General features: G+C 40.4%; 1 protein-coding gene across 2 annotated transcripts in view; it reads left to right on the plus strand.

Annotated features, from left to right (window-relative positions):
- Nucleotides 1-203: 203 nt before the first annotated feature.
- PCCA (propionyl-CoA carboxylase subunit alpha) overlaps nucleotides 204-13,909 on the plus strand; it is a 415,707-nt gene continuing 402,001 nt past the window's right edge. For both annotated transcript variants that reach the window (XM_058548431.1, XM_058548432.1), the window contains exons 1-2: nucleotides 204-312; nucleotides 13,334-13,411. In XM_058548431.1, the coding sequence (XP_058404414.1) occupies nucleotides 208-312; nucleotides 13,334-13,411 (183 nt within the window). In that variant the 5' untranslated portion in view covers nucleotides 204-207. The remainder of the gene's footprint in view (nucleotides 313-13,333; nucleotides 13,412-13,909) is intronic.

A 13,909-nucleotide genomic window follows, 5' to 3' on the forward strand; every position in this document is an offset into this window, starting at 1 on the left:
CTTTCCTCCGGGTCTCAGCGCGCGCCTGCTCAGCCGGTGGGCTCGGGACTCCCATGTTTCGGCCAATCCCGCTCCCTCCCCTCCCGCGCGGTAGGGGGCGGGGCCGCGGATTCCTGGCTCGTGATTGGCCGAAGCGCTGGCGCGCCCCTTCTCCGCCTCCTTCGACGGGGTCAGAGGTCAGTTGGGCATCGGTTTGCAGGGGCGACAATGGCGGGACTCTGGGTGGGGACAGCAGTGCTGGTCGCGGCCGGACGGCGTGGGCGTCGGTCGCCGCAGCCACTGATGCGGAGCGCTGCGCTGTGGACCCTGAAGGTGAGGAGGACGGGGCTCCGCTGCGGACCTGGGCTTCAGTGAGCTCCCAGCTCTGCACCGCCTGGTGGTGGCCAGTGCCGCGGAGAGCGCCCTGGAGGTTTCCGGGCGACACCGCGACCCGGGTTGTGCGGCAATCCGCGCCGCTCACTCCCTCTCCCTCCGGGCTTCGCGCTGGAGCCGGGCAGCGCAGGCCTCCCGCGCTGCGGCTGGTGCTCCGAGGATCATGGTGGGGAGGAGGGCCCAGGAAGCCGGCGGGCCTGTGTGTCCTTCTCTCTCGGGAGCGGCTGACAGCCACCTGGCAATAATGTACCTGCATTTTCCATGCACCCGTTCTTGTGCCTTACGGTTTGGGTTTCGTCTTGAGCTTTCCAGGATGTATGTTTAAGGGTTCTTACAGTTTCCATTATCTCTTGCCTCTTTCCTGCTTTGAAGGGGCGCTGAATTGCTGCTGAAGTAGAGTTAGAGTTGTGAGTTTATCTCAACTTTTAAAGTATCATACGTTGTTGGGATTGCTACTACCTTTTACGTTTGAATTGAAAGCTTATTTTAATTGTATTACATGACAGAATTCTGTATATGCATCCTGTGAATTTATTTTTCTTTTCTGTGCAGTGGTTAGCCTGATTTTTGTACTGTTCTAAACACATTTTGCCACTGTTTTGTATGTCCTAGAGTTTCATGGTGGCAGCCTTGATTCATATGTTGGAGTGTTTGTGTGTGGCTGTTAACACTTTTTCTCTTCAACATAGAGTCTTATAATTTCTCAGCGAAGACTAACTTACTTTATTAATAGGGTTTATTAAGTTACTTGGACAAATTCTTTAAAATGGAGGTCTCCCTGAAAACCACCTGTCATCTGGTTCAGTCTGCTTGTTAAACTTCCTTTTTTTTTTAAAAAAAGTCTTTTAAAAATTGGCATATAGCTTGATTTATTGTCGTTGAACTTTAGAATTGGAAGAATACTTTAGAGATGATCTGGCCCATCCTACTTTTTTAAAGAGGAGGGAACTGAAGCCGGGTGAGCCATGTGAGAGCTGGAGCTGATGGTGGAAATGGAAGTGAGCCTGCACCTGTGTTAGCTTAGTGTCAACTTCAGAATGCCCACTCTCAAACAACATAGTGTTACCACACAATTTATTGTTTTGTAATCTTTACTGTTCTTTAATCCTTTGGTCCTTGTTGGCCACATCAATTGCATTGCAAGACTCTTAGGCATTTACATAGGAGGCAGCATGGTGCAGTGGGAAGGCACGGGCTTTGGAGTCACACAGGTGAAGTTTTGTATGATGTTAGACAAGTCACTTCATTGGGACTCAGCTTCTTCCTTCAGCTGTTTTTTTCCCCAACAAATGTTTATTGAATACTTCCTCTAGGGAAGGAATATAGTTTCTGCTTTCTTAGAAATTTTAGTCTATTAGGGAGAGACAAATAAGTGTAAAATGCTATTAGGGGAGAGGTCTTGGTGCTATAAGAAAATAAAATAGATCTGATGAAGTCAAAATTTTGAGCTTTCTGTCCTAGATACTGTTATGGTGCCTTACTTGAATTAATTTATTCAGTCTTCACAGCAGCCGTATAATCCCCATATAAAGATGAAGAAATTGAGGCACAAAGTGTTATGTGACTTGCTTAAAACTACAGAACTAGTAAGTGGCAGAGCTAGGATTTAGAACTCCAGAACCTGTGCTCTTAATCATACTATACTGCCTAAAGTAAGGAAGTATTTTCCTTTGGAAGTGAAAATTGAAATAAATTTTGAAGGACAAAGTGCCTTTTCTAGGCAAAGAGAGAGGAGATGAGTATTATGTGTGAGAGAACAGCACATGCAAAAGTCCTGTGGCCAGAAGGAATGACAAGATAGAAGAGCTGAGAAAAGCCTTCTGAGGCTCTGGTACAGAGACTAGATGGTGCTGGGGAGGTAGGTAAGAGTCAGACCATGTTGGGCCTTGTAGACCATGCTATTAGGTTTGTCCTTTATCGTGTAGCAATGGGAAGCAATTCATGTAGGAAGTGGAAGGGATTATACTGACGTATTTTAGATTGGTGGAGCTAAAAGAGAGGGAAGTTACTGTACTTACTGCTGTACACTTGTTATACACTTACTATACAATATATAAGCTTTGATTTTTCCTACCTGGTTTCTTTCTTTTAATGTATTGGCAGAGACTGCATCTTGGCTATTTCTGTGTTCTTAGCACATTGTTTGACACAATAGGTGCTCAATGTGTGACCACACTGACTGGAGTAGAGATGTTTGTGTCGGTAAAGAATTCCTCCTGGAGCTGGGAAGAGTCTCTGAAGTTCGCTATTGCTTTAGGGGAACTTGAGCTGCTGCATAGCTTCTCTTCCGTGAACTTGAAATGTGCTCCACTGAGCCTATGTTTGAAGCAGAACCTTTGGAAGATTTTATTCCTCCCAATTCTCTCTCCACCCCTGCAAACCATTTGTTTGGTGGAAAGCAGACTACTCACTCTCGACTCTAGTCTAGAGAATTCTAATCATTCTTTTAGCCAGTTAACAGAAGTTGTTTGCTTTTAGGATATATGTAGAGTTCACCTTTTAGTCTTTACTTATTTATTTTGTGTCAGCTTTTTAAGCACATTCTGTTTAAATACCTAGTTTTTTTTCTTCTATCTACATTTTTCAGTGGCTCCAGGATGTTGGGTTTAAGGTAATTGCTATAGTTTTTGAACTTTTATATGCTTTATATGGTTTTCATATATTATCTCTTATCCATGTAGCAACTAGGTAAACAATCCCAAGTTTGCAAAAGAGGAAACAAAGCTCAGAGCAGTTAAGTAACTTGCTTAAGGACCCAATTGGCTGGGGTGGAATTTGCACCTTGATGGTATGATTCCAAAGGCTTGCTTTTTCAAGTATAAAGTGTCCATCATTTGAGTGATGGTCTCATTATATGAAGCATTCATGAAGCTTGACTGCTTCAGCTCTATGTACCTTAAAATCCATAATTTTTGTTTCTAGCCATGGAAAATAATGTTTAAGCATATCTGAATGCTTTAGAATTGCCCAGAGGTAAATCTTGGCAACATGCTGATAGATTTCTGACAGTCATTTGGGAGAAAAATCTCCTAAGATTATTACAGAAACTAGTTTCTGCCATAATAAAATACTTATGGACATTCGTGTATTTATACATCTACTTTTTGGATTTTATTCTATTCTTAAGAGGTTCAGAGCAGAGGAGTGATTGGTGAAACTCTTTTCTAAATCAAGGGAAAAGACGATGGGCATTTTTGATCAAGAGAGTGAAGGAAAAGGAGTTGTGTAAACGATTCCAATTTTAAAAAAATGTGAGTAAATGGGAGAACAGGGATGAAAAAGGAAATTTGGGAAGAGAAATTTTATTTTTTTGGGATAGAAACATAGTTTTTCATTTTAGGTATCTGGTGTTAGATGACTATAAGAGTCATATTGAATTTGTGGGAAGAAAGGGAAAATGGCTGGTTTTTGGGTCAGCGATCTGATGTAAAAGTTATACTATGTGAACTCTGAAGGATATAGTGGGTAAGTGTTAATATTTAATTGAATAAATACTCAATCTTATTACCCTAAGTTAGGATTTAGAAGAAAGAAGAAGAGACAATAGGATTCAGAGGAATGGTTTGAGAGGAGCCAATATGTCATTCATTCATTCATTCATTCCTTTATCTAGAGAGTTATCTATCCATTCAAAAAGTGTTTGTGGGGCATCTACTAAGTGCCTGGCTCTGTGGTATGCACTGAGGAGACCAGAAGAAACGAAAACATGTTCCCTCACTGTGTCCGTGGTGTAGACAGGTCAAGGAATAAAAATAAAGATTGAAGGGAGAATTCAGTAAGGTCTTTGGTCTTTAAAAAGAATAATTTCAGCAGTCTGGTAAAGTGTCATATGCAAAAACATTGTTTTGTTTTGAAGATTCTCTCCAATAGTTGAAGCAAATAGATATTTTTTTGAAAAATGAGGGTATTATATGATTAAAACGTTAGTTTATTTTAAATGCCTATTGACTTTTTCATTTAAAAAAGATCATAAACTGTGATGGGCTCAATATAATAAGATCAAAATAAAAGTGAATTTCAAAAATGTGGGAAGATATAGACATAATTTCAGTCAGGAAAACTAATACAGCATCCATAGGACACACCTGGTTGCTTAAAACAACACAAGTTTATTCTCTCACAGTTGTGGAGGCTAGAAGTCTGAAATCAAGATGTCAGCAAGGCCATGCTCCTTCTGAAAGCTCTAGTGAAGAATCCTTCCTTGTCTCTTTGGGCTTCCGGTGGCTCCAGGAATTCCTTGGCTTGTGGCTCTATCACTCCATTCTCTGCCTCTGACCTCACATGGCCTTCTCTTCCTTTTCCGTGTGTGTCCTCTCCTTTTCTTTCTTTTATAAGGACACATGTCATTGGATTTAGGGCCGTGACAGGATCCAGTATGATCTTATCTCAAGACCCTTTTTAAAAAAGGTCACATTCACAAGTTCCAGGACATGCCACATCATTTTGGGGCCACCATGCAACCCACAACACCTACTATGTGCCAGATATTGTTTAGTGCTGGGGATATAATAGTGAATGCTTCTGCCCTCATGGTTTTATTTGAGTAGAGGAGACTGACAGTATTCACATAAATAGATAAGTTCAAAGAGTGGTAAGTGCTCTGAAAGGAAAAAAAAAAACGGTAATGGGATAGAGTGGTGATGGTGTTGGGGTGAGGGGTTACCTAAGGGAAACAGGGGAGACATTTCTGAGCATATGGCATTCAAACAGAAAACTGACCCAGCCCACCATGTGATGATCTGGGGGACTGGCATTCCAAGGGAAGGCCAAGGTAAAAGCTCTGAGGTGAGATTGTATTTGGTATAATCAAGGGATGGATGTGGCCAGTGTGGTTGGAGTGAAGTGAATGAGGGGGGAATGCTAGGTGATGAGATGGGCAGGACAGTCTTGTAGGGGCTTGTATTTGGAATTTATCCTATTAATGAGAGTCCATTGGCGGGTTTTAAGCAAATTGGATTTATGTTTTGGAAAGACCACTCTGACTGCTGTGTGGCGAATGTCCTAGTGGGGGCTTGGGTGGGAAGCAGGGAGACGAATCGGGAGGCTAGTTGAGAAGTTCGGGCTGGAGATAAGGGTGGTGGTAGTGCTGGAGTTGGTAAGAACTGGTGAGACTTAGGATATGTTTTGGAACTAGGACCAATGGTACTTGTTGTTGAGTTAGAAGGGAGATATAAGGAAAGAGAGGAATCAAGGACCTTTGAAAAGGTAGATAAAAAAGGCCACATATTGTATGATTCCATTTATATGAAATGTCCGGCATAGGCAGATCCATAGAGACAGAAAGTAGATTAGCGGTTGCCAGGGGCTGGGGAGAAGGGGGAAATGGGAGAGACTGCTAACAACTAAGAGGTTTCTTTTTGGAGTGATGAAAAAATGTTCTGGAATCAGATAATGGTGATGGTTGCACAACCTTGTGAATATACTGAAAACCACTGAGTCGTATACTTTAAAAGAATGAGTTTTATGGTATGTGAATTATGCCTCAATTTAAAAAAAAGAATGACTCTTAATTGGTTGATCTAAGCCACTGAGTGTGGTAAGGTCTTTGTGATAGGGAAGGCTGAAGCTTGGGAGGGAAGATCAAGACAATTGTTACATTAAAATAATTTGATTGAGGGGCTGGCCCGGTGGCGCAAGCGGTTAAGTGCACACGCTCCACTGCCGCGGCCCCGGGATTCGTCGGTTTGGATCCCGGGCACGCACCAACGCACTGCTTGGCAAGCCATGCTGTGGTGGTGTCCCATACAAAGTGGAGGAAGTTGGGCACGGATGTTAGCCCAGGGCCAGTCTTCCTCAGCAAAAAAGAGGAGAATTGGCAGATGTTAGCACAGGGCTGATCTTCCTCACACACACACAAAAAAATGTGATTGAATTTACAAAACACAGAGCAGTGGTTGATCTTATTTCTTGTTTGTAATGAATGTGGTAAAGGAAAAGTAGTCAGAAACCACATTCTCAGGTTGATAGATGATTCTGGGGTTACTGAAAATGGCAAAGGCAGAGGAAAGCTGTGTTTACATTTAATCGTCAAACCACCTTCACATGATTCTCATTTTTACAACTGTAACTTGCCCAAGGTCACACGACAATTAAGTGGTAGATTCAGGACTCAAACTCAGATCTGACGTCAACACCTTTGTTATACTGTATTAACGAACTTAGTAAAAAGGAGAAATGGCAAATTTATATGTCTTAGGCACAAAAACTAGTTTGAGCTTCCTAACAGTCATGGAAAAGAGGGAAGTGGTAGGCCATAGAGCTGTCCCTGTCTTATAGTAAGGAGCATTCGTTCATCAGGACAAACAAGCCTTGTCCTGGAATTGAATGCATAGAATACATTATATAAGGGCAACTAGTAATCCAATAAATAACTTCTTTGTTACTGTTATGAGAGGTTCAGGGATTCTATCGGAGATGTAAAAGAAACTTTCCACTCCAAACAAATGGACTGAAGGTATATTTTATTATATAGAGGATAGTAAAGGCGATAGTCCACAAACAGATCTGAATAGGTCAAATAATAAGAGGGAAAAACACCAGCTCAACCGGAGAGGGAAAACATCAACATCAGCTGAGATAGCAGCAGATTCGAATAGGTCATATAATGAGAGGGAAAAACATCAGATTGACTGGAAAGGGAAAACATCCACATCGACTGAAGGGAAATGACACAAATCAACCGGAAAGAGAAACATCAGGTTGACTGAAAAGAGAACGCCTCAGATCGGTTACTCACAACATCCACGCCCCATTGCTGGGAGAGTCCCTTCAATTGACACGTCCTGGGCAAGGCGTCCCTTCCACAGGTGGAACTCGCACCAGGCCTCGGTTTCCAGCAGTTTATATAAGCGGTTACAGAGTTTACAGAGCAAGCATTTAGTGTTCCCATGCACAAATGGCTATCAGTGGCATACGTGCACTGAGCCCCCTGGTCCGGCAGTTGTGTACGTGCCTTGTTTTTCCTGGTTATCATCCCAGGCTGGCACAGATGGCCAGTCTGCCCCAGGCCGTAACGCCCAAGGACTTTGAAATTCTTACAGATTGCAACTATCTCCGTGGGAGAAAGGCCAGTTCCCGGGGGAAAAAGGCCAGTTCCCACCACACGGAAAGCAGCTTTATATTTCTTTGTGTGCTGGTGGCTGTAGGTTAATGGAACGGCCAAACATGTCAAGACAGTTACTCTTTTTACGTTGCAAAAAAATGCAGTATTTCCCATCTCATTGGTTGTTATTAATCTGGCACTTTTTGAAAGTTATAGTTGTGTAAAAACAGCTCTGTGGAGGTGGGATGGTTAGGTTTCCTAGCAGAGCCTGAAAAGAGATTTTGTGCAGGCGGTGGTCAAGAGAAGAGTGAAGAAAGCAGGACAGAGCAGGGGAAAAAAGCTAAGCAAGGAAGGGGCCCCAGCTGCAGACTAGCTTCAGTCTCATCCCACAGGGGAGCTCTGGAGCAGTGGTTCTCAGAGTGGGGACCGCAGCCAGCAGCAGCAGCATTACTTGGGAACTTGTTAGAAATGCAAATTTTCCAGGCAACCCAGTTAGGAACAAGTTAGCAACAGAGGAGGTGGAGCCCATCAGTCTGTTTTAAGAAGCCCTCCAGGTGATGCTGATGCACAGTCGAGTTTGAGAAGCACTGCTGCAGATCAGCCGTGTCCAACACAGAAGTATAATGCGAGCTGCAAATGTAATTTAAAATTTACTAGCACATTAAAAAAGTGAAAAAAGGTGAAATTAATATTAATATATTTTAGTTAATCCAACATATTAAAAGTATTGTTTTGACATGTAAATATAAAAAATTAATGAGATTTTTTTTTTGTATTTAGTCTTCAGATCTGGTGTGTATTTTACCCTTGGAGCACATTGGAATTTGGACTGGCACATTTCAAGTGCTCAGTAGCCACATGTGGCTAGTGCTGCCATTTTGGACAGCCAGCTCTAAAGCTCAGATTGCACTACCAAAATGGTCCCACGTTGAGGTGAGGGGGCCCACCTTTTGAGCCACATGGGCTCCCACTTTGGGCTGGGAGGGGCTCGCTACCTGGCTTGATGGAGAGCTTCTGTGGGTTGAGGCGGATGGGCCAGTCTAGGGAGCAGGTACGTGCCATGAGTAGTCAGTACACAAGCTGGGAACGCTGCGCTGCCTGGTGAAGAGGCTCTGAATGGGCACCAACAACATCTGCTACAGGTGGGATGGGAGGAATGGCCTGGTCGGGGAGCTGTGGTGGGATGATGAAGTTTTAGAGTTGAAGTGTAGTTTCCTGGTGCTCTAGCTAGAGCCTAAATAGTCAATGTCTGTTTGAAAGAAAAGCTGTGCTTAAGTGAAAAAGCCTGACTTACGGTAGTGTTTTTAGAGGGCGTTCCCTCAGAAGGTCACTCTGTGTCTGTTAAAATGCTGAAATAATTCCTCGGCAGATGCTTCCAAGCTCCGTGTCATGAAACATGGAAGAGAGGACCTTTGCCTAGAAATTTTAAAGATGAAGCACTAACTAATGTTGACTTTTTACCTTGATAAGATCATCTTATGCTCTGTTAACCCACGGTTTTGAGCGTAGTTTCTTCTTTGAAGCAGAATGCATCCTGATGACGAATTACTCTGTCAACAGAACTGTTTTAGTATTATTCACCTGAGTGCCGCTGTGGATATGTTAAGAATAACAGTAGTTTTGTTTTGTGTAGAATTAGTGTTTAAATTGTTCTTTAAAATAATCCCTACTGGATTTACCAGTTTGGGCTGCCATATGAGGTCACATCTAGAATGTGAAAGTGGGTGCTCTCTGAGCTTAGAACAGGATATTCAGTTCTCTGTTTGCAATGGCTAGAAGGCATGCATCCATTTTGTCTAAGAGCTATACCATTTCCCCCTTTTTTGGTTGATAGTTATTGTGTGCTTAGTATAACACATGCAAAACCATGCTGGGCGTTTTACACACTCTGATTTAATCCTCATAGCAGCCTTTTGTCCTAGGTAAGTACTGTTATTATGTCCAGTTTACATGTGAGGAAATTTCCTATATATTTAAGAAATGTCAGAGCCAACATTCAAACCCAAGTCCGAATCTGAGTCTAGACCAGAGCTCTTAATTACTATGTTATTACTCTAATAGCAACTGCCAAGTGGTCTGGTATAATTTTGAGAAAGAAGGGGACAGCTGCATAATTAGATTTAGTTTTTGGGTAATATCTTACATTTCCTCATTGCTTTACAGTTTATAAAGGCTCATTTGATCCTTGTAACAACTCTCTAGGAAAGCAGGGGAAGTGTCATCACCTACATTTTATAGATGGAAGCTAGGATCCAGAGAAATGATTTGCTATATGTTGCATAGCTATGAAGCAGTGCAGCAAAGAGTTGACCCAGGTCTTGTGACTCTGAAGGTCATGCTACTTCCCATGTGCCACACTGTTAGCAGGCATTTCCTTTCTAAGTGTGGAAAATGTAGGAAATCTTTATTCTTGAAGAAGAGAACCAATGGTAATATGTTATTGGGAAGTCATTTTGCACATGCAGACCTTTCTCTTTTTGGCTGTGATAGGCTAAATAGTCTTTATAAATGGAATTGATTAAAGTTTTTCCTAGAACTCCTGTTGCTAGGATGTATCTTAAAAGAATTTTGGACTGGGCTTGTAGCCAATTTGTTATTGTAGCCAGTTTGCTTAACGAAAACAATAAATGTTAAAATTGTGTGTAGAGGTCCAAATTAGCAGATTTCTACAAACTTGTTACCTGCATTAAAAAAAAATTTATGTTGTAGCTCTACAAAATTGCCTGATTTTTGACCCACATTCTTTATGACTTGGAACTTTTCTTGAAGGTCTGCCAGGAGTAGGCAGGAACAGAGAGCCTTTGTGGGGCTGACTGCAAATCAGTTCAGACTCGCCCAAACCCTTATTTCTCATTAATAGTTGTTCTGCTATTATAGTTCTGTCTGCTTGTACAATTTCTACTTCTAGTTACTTGACTAACCAGGAACATCCATGTTTTTTAAAAGTGTAGTCCACATTATCAGAAATTCACACGTGTACAAGCTATATGCTTTCTTTTTTGATAATGGTGGTAAAATATAGTCTGTTAGGGGGGCCGGCCCGGTGGTGCAAGAGGTTAGGTGTGCATGCTCTGCTGCGGTGGCCTGGGGTTCGCCAGTTCGAATCCCGGGCACGCACCGACGCACCGCTTGGCAAGCCATGCTGTGTCGGTGTCCCATATAAAGTGGAGGAAGATGGGCATGGATGTTAGCCCAGGGCCAGTCTTCCTTAGCAAAAAAAAAAGAGGAGGAGTGGCAGATGTTAGGTCAGGGCTGATCTTCCTCACATAAAAAAAAATAAAAAAATATATAGTCTGTTAGATCTTCAGAACCAATTATTTTTAAATAGTAATAAAAAGATTCCAAAAAACCAGTTTGATGGATTAGGTATAGTGCTGTATCCTCTCCTACATTTTGGCCAGGTGTGACTTGTAATAGAGTTGATTTAGTTTTAAGAACTGTGTGGTATGGATGGTTTTTATTCTAGTTTTATGTTATGGGTAGTTTCCCGAAAGTAAATATAGTTGACATTGAATCAGCCAATCTAAACCTTTCTCAGAGCTTGGCCACTTAGAAATTTCTAAATTGTTCTGGGGTAGAAACTCTCTCTCCAGGTGGGCCAAATTTAGCTTAGGCGATTCTTCATGAGCCCATCTAATGAGATAGTTTTTATTCCCAAAGGTATCCTAGAAACTTAATGCATAACTCATATTTATTAAATGCATAACTCGTATTTATTAAAATCTATTAAATTATCACTATTTCCACCAAGTAGCTCTGTGTGTTTGTTTGTTTGTGACTCTCGGAGTGGTTCCACAGTGTGATCCAAGTCACCATCTTCTTGGTCCACATGTTCAGTTTGGATTAACTGCATAATTTAACTTCAGGAATAGTCAGAGGCTTGCACATGTTAGATACCCCTGTTCTAAGCTCTTGTTTTTTGAGTAATAGTGGTTTAGGTTAGTAAGGGACCTTAGAGAACAGTCATCTAAGCTTTCATTCCTTAGAGAGCAGAAGGGTTCAAGTGGTTTGCTCAAGTCATGGAAAGAGTGTCAGGCTGAGTTAGGATTAGAACTCAGGTCCCTTGATTTCCTCTCCTAGGTGGTATGCTGCTTTTCAGAGTGTTCCCTTCCCCAGACATAAACATCACTGTTTATTCTCACTCTCCGAAGCTAATTAGAATACCTAAAAGGTCCATCTCAGGTTGGGTTTTGTCTCTGGAAGTCGCCCATTTGGTTTTTGCCATCAGAGATCAGTTATACCCTTTATTTGTTAGTGATTAAAGACTCATGTATGATTTTGCCTTTTGTAAAAGGATATGTTGACATATTCCTGGAACAGACCATTGTGTGCCTTACAGTATTAGGGAGAATTTGTAAAAATGTAAACTATTTTGTTGTTCCATTTTATAAAATTGATAGGAACCTGTTATGCTATTTACTTTCTCGTATAGATATCCTAGTGCTACCTTGCAGCAGGATAAATGTGAGAAATTCCCAGGTAGCTTTTGCTTTTCTTTATTCTTAGAATTTGTTTTCTGCCTTGGCTGACGCTATAAACACAAGACATGACATTTAGGGGAAGGAGTATTATCTTTATCCTATTAAGTTTGATGTAAGAGTAAATGTGCTAAATTATAGCTATTCTGCTGAAGGCAGTGGAAGACTGAATTTTTGTTTGAACACATAGGGAGTGGTGAGACCCTCTTGGTAAACTGTTTTTTCACCCCAAATCATATCTTTGCATAGACATTGGTGTTAATGTGGGAAGTGCCACTATTTTTATTATCTCAAAATAAAAAATTTCAGAATGCTTTGAACAGATCATGCCTAAATCTTGTAACCCTTATAGCCTAGCCCTGTGACTTCTGAAAAATTAAAATTCTTGAGACTCATTTTTCTCATTTCTAAAATTGGGGCTAATACTCTTGAACTTATAGGGATGCTTGAAGGAATATGAGAGAGAGTTTTAGCCTTAAAAGGGACACAGTAATAAAGTTAATTTTCTTCGCATTCTCAGTTCATTGTTCCTCACTGCTCTTTTACTTGGTAGTGTAAAGGCTTTGTTTTGTGAAGTGTATCTTTCGTATCTGTTACCTTCACTTTTGTATAAAGGTTACATTTTGTAATTTGAGGCTTGATACTTTAAAAAAATAATTGTATAAATCTTTGAGTTCATTTTAAGATGTTGCCTTAAAAACATTTTGCTCCTTATTTGGGTTGTTATCCTCTTAGAAAGTTCTAAGAGGTAGTACCTGTTGCCCCCCTGCCCCCCCCAGCTTTTTTTCAGTCTAGCTTTATCTGTAACTACTGTGTAAATTGTTCTTAAACCTTGGCTATAATTTTTATTAGTCATTATTCTTAATGTTTCAAAGCCTTGAGATATACTTTCTTCACAAACATTTGTAATATCATTTATAATAATGAATTAGAAGTCAACTTGATTATTAGTATTACCTTTTTATTTTTATCTGTCAAACTACTTTTGTACCGGAAAAAGTAAAATAAGAAATCATGTTCAGGACATCAGCAAATAAAAAATGATATTTTATTATTTTCTGGTCACTGTTAAAATCGAAGGTTCCTGAAAGCCAAGACTCTTGTTTTATGTTGTGTGAAATTCTGTGTGGTATATGACATTCTGATCCTGCCATATCAGTCTGCATGATCAGAAAGACTTTACTTCAAATTTTACCTGACCCATTGACTCCTATCGTTATACTTTTCTGGAGATTGTTTCGATGCCTCTGGTTTCTCTTGTGTGCTAGGGGAATGTGTCTGTAGTTATGATTTACCTTCTATAGTTAGGCATGTTGCTTAGAATTACATATATTGAGTGATAAAACACTTCAGCTAGAGGCATACTGGAAGAATTACCCTGAAAAAATATTTTTAAAGCCTGTGCATGTATCTGTAATGTATTTCACTTTGTGTTTTGTAGGATGTTCCATACTATTCAAGACAATGCTTAGTGGTGTCCCGTAGTCTCTGTTCAGCAAGATATGATTCTAATGAAAAAGTAAGTATTTAAAAAATACTCTCAACAGCTAAATTATAGTGGTTTTACTTTCTTGTCTCCACACTATGTTCAGTGGACAAATTAAATTTTATTAATGCTGTATAATTATTTATTCCTCTGAAGTCATAGGTTTTATAGGTGCTCAATTTTTGTTCCCTTTTTTATTGTGGGCTACAACCTGAGTCTTTAATTTTGTATTTGTATCTATACCAAAAAGTAAATAAATTTACAATGTGTTTCCTTTGTTTTTTAGGAGATTAACTAACACAACATTCTTTCTTAAAGACTTGGCAGTTGAGAGATTTTGATTAGACTATTGATTTTTTAAATTTATTAATATTTATATGATTCATTTTGATTGAAGGCAATTATGTGTATTGTAAATTTTGGGACAAGGGAATTCCAGTTAAAATCCTGATATATGATAATGTTTCAGCCTTGTAATAAGAGAGATAAAGGGACTAGAAGTGGTGATTGGAGATAAAACGTGATTTAGTG

The sequence above is a fragment of the Diceros bicornis genome, chromosome 9 (genome assembly GCF_020826845.1).
Source record: "Diceros bicornis minor isolate mBicDic1 chromosome 9, mDicBic1.mat.cur, whole genome shotgun sequence".
NCBI classification, from domain to species: domain Eukaryota; kingdom Metazoa; phylum Chordata; class Mammalia; order Perissodactyla; family Rhinocerotidae; genus Diceros; species Diceros bicornis.